The following is a 12,136-nucleotide window of genomic DNA, read 5'->3' as shown; positions in this document are numbered from 1 at the left end:
CATTTGTTGTGTTTCCAAAAAGGCAGTTAAAGAGGGACAGAGTGGCGAAGTCTGCAGTTATCAGTCACTCGCAGCAGCTGCAGCTGCTGTTCCTGCTGCTCCTGGCAAGGCCAAATCGGAGGTTATCTTTGGTGCCTGCCTCAGCTGCTGCCATCAGCTTCTGTCACTGACAGTCGGGCTGATGTTAATGTTGGCTTGTGGTTTATTGTGCTTCTGTTATATTGATGGGGAAAAAACAACACACACAAAACTAACAGATGAACAATAAAATGCTTAAGCTTAAATTTTAAATTTAAATATAAATATTTTAAATAATTTTCTTTTTAAGAAATTGTATTTAAATTTTAATGGGATTTTAAAAATATATTTAAAAAATCCCATACAGTCTATAATGCACTCGAATTGCTCTTAATGGCTGCTGGTTAAATGGTTAAATGAAATTGTGTTAAAAATAAAATCAACTCAAATCAATTCAAATGCATTTTCCACTCTGCTCGGCTGGCAATAATTAATTTTTGTAAATTGACATCACTGGACGGCCACTGGGAGAGCTTGTTAAAAATCAATAAAGCTTATGGGCTTAATGAGCTCAATGAGGGCTGCCTAGGTGGAGTGCCGCGCCCCTCCTCCACCAGCCGCACTATCAAGCCCTGTTCGTTCGCATTAAGCTGATTTAATATTCAAGTATTTATCGAATATATGGCGCGTACTTTTGCCACCAACTTACATTGCCATAAACTGAAAATATTCGAGCATATTTATTTAATTTCAGGCATTATTGTCGCCCGTTGTCCACAGGGATTTGTGCTAGGTCACGAGGAGAGCTCGTAAACTTTCACGGAATGTGACCCGTCAATCCGCTTATGCCTTTCGTTCTTTGGGAATTCAAAATAACCTAGAGGAAGAGTGTGTTATCTGGGAGTCAGTGTCATGGGTCATGGTAATAAAGTCGTAGAATTTCTAAAAATGTTTTAGGTCTTGGACAATTATTCTGTCTCTAATAAAAGCTTGCTTAATCTATTAATTAAAATTAGTATTACTGATCAGGCAGGGTTTATTACAATATATTAAAAAAAACTGTTATTTAAAATATCAATAATGTAAAAGTTATACTATTATAAAGTTCTTACCCACCTCAGGATGTGTTTTCCCTGCGGAGACCCTCGAATGCAGCGCACTTAAATGCCTGAAAAATTGATTAAAATGTGGGCCGAGAAGTATGCCGATGCAATGGGAAATGTATGACCGCAGCGATTTCCCCTCGGCCAAAGGCCATTCTCATATATTCCCGTTGTTGTCGCCGGCGACGCTCTTGCGGTAAAGTTTTTTGTGTTTTTATTTTATTTTTCGGCAATAGCTGCATATCCGTAGATGGCACGTGAGTTTTCCGTACCCGGCGCATGACCAAGGGACTAATGGCCCTCTCAGCACACACACACACACACATGCACACTTGTCACGTGTTTAGACTACAACAAATATGCTAAAAATGTTATGCCAAAAGCCATGCCAGCCCAGGCGATGGGAGATGGGAGATGCTGGTGAACAAGGGAGCAGGGCATTTGGATTTTGCATTTTACAGGGCCCGAAGGCAGCGCAGCTGCTAAACTTGGCGCCGTTTGTTGCCATTTGCGAAAATGCGCGCGAGTATTTTAAAAATGCATTCCCAACGGCGTTGCATCCCTGCCACCCAGCCATCACGTTCTGGCCACGTTAAGCAAGCTATGGCAGGGCAGCACACACAGCTGATGGCCATGTGATACGGGGACATAAGGTGCCAGGGGTTTACAATAAAATATCAAAAGTTGTTGAACCGAAAAGTAGTACCTGAAGGTAGTAAAAACAATTCTTAATTGTAATAAAATGTAAGTGAATAAAAGCTTATTCTTAATAAATTCATGTTTCTAAGGACAAGAAATATATGAAATATACAGAAAATATAGAAATATTTACGTGAATATATAAATAAATTGTTCTCCCAGTTTCTTAAAATGGTTTAAAACGTTTTTATTGGCTTTAAAGAGCATTACTCATACGCAGTGTTGACTTCCATAAACTCTGTTTTAATGTGGCAGCCAAAAATAAATGTAATATAAAGCAAATACCCTTCTTCTGGGTCACTTAATTCCGTGTCATGCAAGCACAACTGCTTGGTTGGGTCTGACATAAGGGCCTGTGGTGTCATCCCAGCTCCCGGAGGGTTAATGGAGTTGCAGCCGACGTGTCGTGTAGGTGGCCGAGGACTGGCCTGTCTCCATCCTAGAGTTCCAGGAGCTTCCCTCTAGTCTTTTCCCCCAAATAAACTCCAAACATGATCAGGCGAAATTTACATTGGACCAAAGTTTTGGCGGATCTGCGGTGAGGGTGGCTAAAACTTCTTGGCTCTTGATTTTTCATGAACTGCCATCGTCTGGCATTCGGCGGGGGATGATGGCTCATTATGTAGATGAGAGGGGCAGGCGGAGTTGGTTTCCTTTTTTTTGAGGGGTTTCAGCCACTTGGCAAGACGCTCGCCGCATTCCTAGGCAAATACTCGTAAATAAGCAGCCACTGCGGCAACAATAATGCGACTATTGTCGCTGCGCCCAAAAGTATGCAGCGAAATTCGGAAGGAGAAAGGCGACCGGCGAGCAAGGAGCCGCGGCAAGTTTATTAAAAATCTGAGTTTTTCCCGCCTCACACCCACGCCCCCTGGTGTATTATTATTGTTTTCGTTTTGGTCTTTCTTGTGCCTGTTTTATTTCATTCCTTCTCTTTCATTTTTGTTGCAATTTTTTTTGTTTTGTTATGTTTTCGTCGTCGGTTTGCTTTTCTACTCTACGGAAGGGTATTACAATAATTTTGGTTATAGTTACAAGGGCAAACTTAAGCATAAAAATATTTTTATATATATTCAAATTGGGAAAATCACAAATTAAGGGCGAGAGGTTAAACGAAGATCAAAAGCAGCGAGTGGCAGCGATAACAACGTGCAAAGACAACGAGATGAGAAGAAGCGAGAGCTTAGGTAACGGGTGAGCTTATTGGTTTTTATTAAAAATCCCCATATATTTTTAAAACATCATTAAGACAATATTTCACACTTTTAAGCACTTTAAAATAACTTTACTGGGAATTTTACAAAAATAAAAACCAAAAAAGAGCATTACGAAAGTCGATCTTGGACTAAACATTTGTTTTTTTTTTGTCCTTTTTTACGCCGCACCACTTGGCCAGGGCAGTGCTACATGCACTTGAGTTTCATTTGCTTGTTCGCCAGAATGCCCCCCCTTGGCCCCTTAACCAATGTCAGAGAGTGCATTAAAAATTGTAGTGGCCCGAAAAGTTTTATGTACATTGCCAGAAAGAGAGGGGCAGTGAGCCAAAAAGAAAAACCACAACAAAATGAAGTCGAAATGTTGCCGGGCCGGTTGTTGTTTCTGTTCCTTGGTCTTGTTTCGTTCGTGTTCTGGGCCATTATTATTGCCCAGATGTTGTTGCTGGCGCGGTACAGTTCACTTTGTTAAATTATGTGCAGCATTTGCGGCTACACTTCCCACGCGCGGCATATCGACTGGACCCCCCAGTGACCTTTGCCCCTCCCGTGCCCAGCCCTTTCCTTGCGCCCTGTGCATTTCTCCAGAGTATTTCGCTGGCGGCGAATAAAATTAATTATTATTCGCATAAAAAGTCGGCCTCTGGGGTGAGTTATGAATATAATTTATAATGATTACCATTTATGCATATTCAGTAATGGAAAACGTCGCTTATTGCGATTACCCCCATCCGATGGGATATTTAGGCATAAAGAGAATGACTCTTTGAAATGTATTTCAGTTCTTTGAGAAGATAATATAAACACAAGACAATAACAATTTGTACGTTCGGTTTGCCGTCAAAAATGTAATTTTATAACAACAAAAATTAGTATAACTTTTTGCTTCACCCAGAAAACCATTCAAAGTTGCTCAACCCATCTGATCCGGTGAGCGAGACTAGCACCTAAGCGCGATGGGCAAGCGGCGCCGCGGCAAGGTGAGTGTAGGAGTAGCTGCATGGAGGAACTCACCTTCGAATACGCCGGCCAATACCTCCGGCAAGCCTTTCGTCAAACTATCCCCCAAGGCTGTGCCGAAGCCAAGCACCAAGATCACTTCAAAAGTCCCAACAAAGCCCTCATTAAAACCCATTTCGAAATCCATTTTGAAACCCTCTTCGAGACCTTCCATGGGTCTGTCCTCGAAACCTACCAACAAGAGCTCCGGACGAAACTCCGGCAGGAGTTCCTATCGCAATGCCAAAGATTTCGGCGAAGCAGCTTCCATACAGTCAGCTATGGGGCAGGGTCCAGGACCTGGTAGGGATTCGAGTCAGGGCCGGGAGGATAAGGTGGAGGGCGTAGAGTCCATTGCCAGCATGAAAAGCATTGGGCCGCATCGCCACAGTGGCGTTTTCCTGTACCGAAATAGCGTCGATGCCATCCAATTGCTTACCCGCAACACGAGCTCCAGCTCGGATGACTACGGCGAGCAGCGGATCATGGCGGACTTTAGGGGCAAGCGCTGCGAGTTCCGGTCCTGGTCGCCGTTTCAGTCAAAGCTTGCCGCCGGAATCATGAGCGGTGTGAACGATCTGCACCTGCATAGTGGTGCCAAGGTGCTCTATTTGGGGGCAGGCTTCGGGCACTCGGTGACTCACGTCTCGGATATTGTCGGTGAAACGGGTATGGTGTATGCCGTGGAGCAGGGCATTTGGTCAGGACGCCAGCTGATGGCTCTGGCCAGTCATAGGCCCAATATCGTGCCCATTATCGAGGATGCCACAATGCCGTACAAGTACTGCCGCCAGGTTCCCGCCGGCATCGACGTAATTTTCTGCGAGTTGCCGCAGGCGGACCAAGTGCGTTCCTTGATGCTGAATGCCCGCCACTTCCTGGCGCCCGGAGGACACTTTGTGGCCTTCCTGCACGGACCGAGTATCGATAGCAAAGTGTGCCTCATGGATGCCATTGAAGCCGAGAGCGAACGCCTGATGCTCCAGCAGCTGGAGCCCATGGAAATGGTGATCCTGGATCCCTTTAAGCCCGGTTACGCTATGGTCATAGGTGTGTCCACGCGTCAGAATTTATGTTCCTAGCTGGTTCGATGTACGGCAATGGCTATTTTAAATTTATATTCGTTCTTAATTTGTATTATTAAATGTTTTCGTGTTATTAATCAAATTTGTGTTTATTTTTTATTGAAAAAAATATATATATTTTAGTTTCTGTTTAGGAGAACTTTTATATTAGCATTGATGTCCATTTAATATGACTTGTGAGCTCAGTGCATTAATTGTTTAACGTTCATGTTTATTCAATAACTAATAATAATAAATTAATTAATAATTCCACCGAACAACAACACCGAACCAAATTGAATTAATAACAAATTATTAATGGCTCAGTGGAAGCATATCATTATATAATTAAACAATTTATTGCAACTGCAATGCTTATGCAGACACAAAAATCAGCTTATATATCAGGACATACTGGGTAATACAGAAAATTAATAAATATATAAATTAAATACAACTATTATATGCAGATATGTAGTTCCTTACAAAATGGATGTAGCATATTTTATTAAATTTCAGTTACTTTAAAATGCCCAAGTACGTTAATTGTGTTACGAAGTCCGCATCATAATTAAGGCGTTAATACGCACTTATCCCCCGGGGTATCCCAGTGACAGCATTTCCTAAGACCTTCCCCCAAAAACCTTTTAAATTACCTCACCAATATACAGATAATGAATGTGCTGGGCCTCGCTAATAATCTTATTCAACATTCATCAAATGTCACGCATTCAGCCCGCATTTAATTAGAGGGAACAGTTTTAATTTAATTAGGGATTACAACTAATAAAACTTTTTCATTTCGCTGACTCGGCTGGATTCGCACACTTCTCCGAGCACAAACACCATTTGTTCAAACAAATGCATGGCAAAATCTTAATTAACCTCAGGGTGCAGAGCATAAACCCAGGGCACACACACGAGCATACACTTGGAGATAAATATACCAATTGTATCTATAATATATATCTGTCAAAATACGGTCACTGGCCACTGGGTTAAGGGAGTCTTACTATAATAAAATACACTTTTTAGGCTCAAAATAGATATTTATTAAATTTTATGTATTATATTTTATTAATCTTTAATATTAAGAATTTGTCAAGATTTTAAACAATTCATTCAGTTTTTGTTTTTCTTTTGACTAAGGAAAGATACTAATTACATTTTAGATATTTTATTTTGATTCAAAAATAAACTTCTTTATATAAAGGAAGCCAGACAATTATTTTTTTAATGGACAAAGTTCATTCCTTTTTTTTTTTGAGTGTCCTTTTTATACGTATACAGGATGTATGTATGCGTCTGGGGCGATGTCTATTACGCGAGGGTTTCAAATGAAAGAAGGCAAGCTGAGCAAATAAAACTATGTATGTGCGCACACATATTCATTTTGTATGTTGCGCACTTTATTCCATCTATCTCAAAGACAAAACCAGTCAGTTAACCGGCGAGCACACACACAGATACTCTGGCACCCCAGTCGTCGGCAGGACTCTTCCCCCTCTCCAGTCTATTCACACACATCCTGCTCCTTCCTAACACATCCTCCGAGTCGCCGCACTCATCCGCATGTGAAGCGAAAATTTCGCTGCTCGGGAATTACATTAAGCGTTGGGCATAATAAATTATTCCGTATGATATGATTCTGGTACATGATAAGCGTTTGTAATTTTAACTGTCAGTTAAATGAGTAAATGGCACAGAGTGCCGAGCTGGCGATACGCGGGACTGATCCGGAGGGGCAGCGGGGTGGAGTGCTCCATAGGACTACGAGCTTCGCATGGCAACGATTTAGAATACTTCATATTTATCTTTTGTTGGAAACTTGAACATTTGTGTGCGTAAATAAAAGTTGAGCGTCAATATTTGCCAACCTATACACACACCCACACACACGCACACTCACATACGTACCAAGCTCGCACATGTGTAATTACAAGCCTGGGCGGCTGGGGGCGGGGCGACAAGTACGTGACTATAATCATCGCGATTTTGCCACTGCCGCCGCCGCCGTTTCATAATCCGCAACAGCGCCACGCCCTCCTCTATCCGACTGACCCAAAACTCCTACTCCTCTCCCCCACCACCCACTCCCAACCTGGTTCGCCGTCCCTCCGCTATTTGCTTTGAAATTAAAAAAGTTTCGCACTGAGCTCTGTTAGATTTTTCGCCTCTGCCACTGCCACTGCCACTGCCTCTGCGCCTCTGCCTTGATTTACATGTTAAATAATTTCGTGCTGCTCTGTCTGAATTTCTCCCGCTTCACATTTTCATCACACATAGAAAAAAATCGGGGTTTTGGGAAAACTTTCTTTTCGTTACAATTATTGAACGCGATGAAGTTTAAGAATTGTTAGCAACATTCGAGGACGCTACTTTAATTTTACTATTCTGTTTTGAATATTTATAATTACTGTAACTTAATAAAAACTTAATAAACATAATATTTTCATTAAATATAGTGTTATTCAAAGCTCTTAATATAGTTATATAGTTTTTATAACACATACATAACTTTTCTTTTAAAGATTATGTTCTCTTGGTTTGATTATTTTCAGCAATCTATAAATAATATATAAATATTAATAACTTATAAATAAATAATAATCTATTAAACCTTAAAAAGTATCATCTAATTTGATCTCAAATTCTAAAAAAACAGTTGCTTAATTTTAATTTCTCAAAAGAGACACCAAAAAATATATTTTAAAATGCTTATTGTTCATTTTTTAGTTGTTTTTTTTTTTACGTTACATAGCTAAAAAGTTCAGTACATTTGCAATGTTTCAAAATAAGCTCCTCATAATTTTTTTTGATTAGATCGTATTAAGACTTTGAAATATTTTATATATATATATATTCTTCACAATATTTTTACATAATTTTATTGCTTTTGAGATCAAATTTGTACACAACATGATATAATTTTTCCCAGTTTCTTACTCTCGTTTGAGCGCTGTCACAGTGCAAAACTGTTCAAAAACGCATAGCACAAAAGTCAAAGCGGGACAGCAGACAGATGGGCCAGAAAGAGGGATATAGCGAGGGGAGATTGTAAATATGTGCGTTGCCAATGGTGAATTTCCCAAATCAACGGTTCATTAAATCACAAATGTTATAGAGGGATAAATTGCTGGACATCCGAAAGTGTGCCTGCCCAAAAAAATTAAATTATTTTTACTTAGATCTAGAATTTTACATACTTTAACATTGAACATTAGTTAAATAAAGTTATTAACCGTATCTAAAGTTCCAAAGTTACTAGAGGCAAAATAATAAAAAGAAAGAAAGTAAAAACTAACAAAAGATGGATACAGAATATATATACTTTTATATATTAAAAACATATTCTTTAAATCGTATAAAATAGTCTTGGATTTTGGATTTTAAATACCCAACACAAAAGAAATTATTAATATATGTATATGCTGAACAAAAAAAAATGTATACATACATTTATAGTTTTACAGTTAAAGATTTACAGCTTAAAATTTAATCAGCGTAGAAACGGACAGATGGACATGGCTAGATCAACTCGGCTGTTGATGTTGATCAAGAAAATGTACACCTTACAGAATCGGTAATGTCTCCTTTACTGCATTGCAAACTTATGACTATTACTCTGCTAGGGTATAAAAATATTAAAAATATTTAAAAATCCAAAGGTGTAAATATAGTATATATATATATTTAATATACAAAACCTTGCCTATGTATATATTGAATATATACCTACCCTTACGTTTTCTATCGTATTAAAGTCCAATAAATGAAACCTGAAACCAATTAATGGGCTAGCTACTGGCACCAGTAAATAAAAACTCGGCAGTCTATAAATTGCTATTGATGCTCTATGCCCCCGAGACGTCCACGTTAGTTGGAATTTATTTTAAAATTTATTGGAATACAGACACGAATCTGCCATTAGAGTCGCAGTTCTTGTTTTGGCAGCTTATTTTCCAACTAATTAATCCACTTACATGGCGGCTGGCTCCTGGGCACGGATAATGCTGCCTGCCACCAGCAATAGCAATCATCAGTAACGTAAAACTCGCAATGCGCCACACGCAATAAGCAACAATGAATCTGAAAATCTGCATTTGAGCTTTTGCCGAAACAAAAAATATATAGTATATGGAAAGTGGAACAAAGTGAAGCAGGGGGGAAGCAGCGGTAAATCGGGCGTGGAAATATTGTGGCCCAAAGTCAGGGAAATGCAATGCACAAAGCGCTGTCGAGGATTTTTGCCGCTGAAAGCAAATCGCTGAAACGCTTTGGCGTTTTGGGGGCGCGGCAATGCAAAACAACTTAAAATGTCATATGAAATTTGTAGCGTTGCTGATTGCGCGTGTTAAACAGTCAAAGCGGGGAATTGGGAATGCCAGAAGGACTCGTCTCTCGCTCTGAAGCCGGCACATCCTTACACACCGGCACACAGGCAGCGCGTAAATCCAGTCACGCCCCAAAAAAAAAAAAAAAAAAAGGGAGGGCGTGGCGTGGCGACACTAAAAACAAAAAGCAAACCAGCAGCCGCAAGCGAAACGTGCAAAAATAAAAGGCGAATGCGAGAAATCACAAATTCCGGCGAAATCTTTAAATCCCACGGATTTATGCATTTTTACGTTGCATTTACTGGCGTTTCTTTTTCTTTTTCCACCAGCCATTGCATGTGGGCTGCCACTGATCTTCTTGGTGTTCCCCGTTTTCCCGCACTTGTGCCATACTTTTTTCGTCCCCCGAATGTGGGAATGCGGGCCAGGACCCGGACCAGGGTATTTCCGGGCAGCTGGGGAGGAGGCAGGCGGAGGAGTGGGAGGAGCCCGGTGCCGTTTATGTGATTTCTATAGTTTGCCAACAGCGCCTCAAGGTGTCACTGCACTGTGAGCCTCCATCTGTCTCCACCCCCGAAGCAGGATGATTCGCTTCTGGAGTGGACCGTATTCAAAACTATTATGGTAAGTGACTAATGGAATAAAAAATATATTAAACATAAATTGTACAACATAAAAAACAATCAATTTATGGGCTGTTTTAGTAAGGAAAGATAGATATTAGATAATTTAGTCAGTTGCTTGATTAAAAAATTTAAAAAAATATATCACTTAAGCTAAGACTATCGTTATTTTAATGAAATCTAATTTAAAAAACTGTGTACTATTTAAATACATATATTTTTATTTATTTCCAGTTTCACTTTAAAATATAAACAAAAAATAAACAAGGTTTACTGTCCTCAAAAAATTATAAAGAAAAAACATACTTCTATATTATAAAAAACAACTGCTTATTTAGTTATATTTCTTACAGTTTTTATGCTTAGTTTTAAATAATTATTCCCCACTTTAATTATTTTTTGTTTTAATGTTTACCTCTTTCCAAGCCTTTAAGGACCAGCCCAATGTACCTGAACAGCCATCGATGACGTTACAGCGCTGCGTTTTGCCCCCGCGGCTGCCGGGAATTGCTGCTGCAGTCTGTCTGATTCCCGCTATCAGGACGACGACAGCAGCACCAGCAGCAGCAGCAGCACCAGCATTTTCCACCCCTCCCTTGGTTTTCCCGAGAGCCAACACTTAACGCCACCGAAAAAAATGCACACACAATCGATTGGCGCTGCTTCCAATGGCGCCCACAATCACCGGCAGATGCAGCAGCCGGACCGAGAGCAGCAGCCGGAGATGGGGCAGGAATCAGAATCGGAATCGGGACCAGAATCAGAAGCTATAACAGTGAGGTATTCCGTGCTGTAGTTGCCGTCGCTGCAAACTATCTGGCGCTTTTGTTTTACGATTCCTTTTGCTCCCGATGATCGTCGTCGCCGCCTCGTTCCCCTTCCTGCCACATCCCTCATGGCCATGGGCATAATCGTGTTACTGTTTGCTGCATTGGATGTTTGTTTGTCTTCTTCGGTGCTGTGTCCCCTTCCGCCTCATTCCCGTCCTTCCCTCACTATCTGGCTGTCCTTTGACCCCAGACGACCTTCCTCCCCACTGCCACCGCTGCTGCAATCTCTGTGTAATATTTTATTTTCAATTCGCATTTAGTGCAGCCGTGGCAGCATCCAGGGGAGCGGGAAAAAATTGTATCTGACAATTGGCAATTGGCCTATCCGACCGTTTGATAGTGTCCCAGTAGCAGCACCAGCACCCAGCCCAGACTCGTTTCAATCACACTGCAAAAATAATTTCAAAGTTAAAGGGATTCATTTCCACTTAAACTGTAAGTATTTATATTCAGCTCTGTGCTTAAATATTTATTCCGAATTAGATCAGTTTATAATCTATTTTGGTTCTAGTGGTTTTTCCCAGTGCATGGCCAACTTTTAGGGCTTGCCAATAAATCCATTTGGGAGGCGTGGTGGGCGTGCCCAGCGGCAGTTTATGCTGAATCACGAATTACATTAGACAAGGCCGGGCTTTGCCACAGTGCCGTCTAGTGCTCTCGCACTGCCACAGTGCCTGCCAATTGGATTATCACATTTGTCCCGGCTCTCCACTTGCCACTCGATTCGGTGGGATTCCTCCGCTGACAGTTTTCATTAAAATTTCTCATCCAGCTGCCAACTGCCGGCAGACGGCGTTTGGCATGCTTCAAACGGCTCCATCAATGCCATCAGTGTCACATATTCCGCTCCTGGTGGCCAGCGGAAAATCGAAAGTTGCCAGTGCAGTGATAAATGTCACATGAGCTCCTAGTCCTAGCCTCAAACTCGTACTGATTCCCATTTGGTCCTCTTTTAGACGGTGTGAAATGCTTTTTAAGCACTCACATGGCTACCGCCGCACTCGAGCAAGCGTTGTGAATGGATCAGGCAAATATATACATATATATATGTAAGTATGGGAAATATGGCGGAATGGGGGACCTGATGTGCGGGCCACATTACGAGCAAACAAAAATTTTGTGCTGTCAACTAAATGTCAGAAAAATGGTTCGGCAGCGAGTCCTGCCTAGGAGCATCCCGCTGCATCTTTGCACTGAGATAATAACTTTCGACTAAAAAAGTTGTAAATTGTTAAAGAGCAGTAAAAATAAG

General features: G+C 40.9%; 1 protein-coding gene across 1 annotated transcript; it reads left to right on the top strand.

Annotated features, from left to right (window-relative positions):
* Positions 1-3,825: 3,825 nt before the first annotated feature.
* Positions 3,826-5,200, top strand: LOC108084536 (uncharacterized). The gene has a single exon (XM_017180773.3). The coding sequence runs from the start codon at positions 3,991-3,993 to the stop codon at positions 5,113-5,115; it is 1,125 nt and encodes a 374-aa protein (XP_017036262.1). The 5' UTR covers positions 3,826-3,990; the 3' UTR covers positions 5,116-5,200.
* Positions 5,201-12,136: the final 6,936 nt, after the last annotated feature.

This window comes from Drosophila kikkawai, chromosome 3R (assembly GCF_030179895.1).
Source record: "Drosophila kikkawai strain 14028-0561.14 chromosome 3R, DkikHiC1v2, whole genome shotgun sequence".
NCBI lineage: Eukaryota > Metazoa > Arthropoda > Insecta > Diptera > Drosophilidae > Drosophila > Drosophila kikkawai.
The sequence above is the reverse complement of the archived record's forward strand: the minus strand, read 5'-3'. Positions and strand labels throughout refer to the sequence as shown.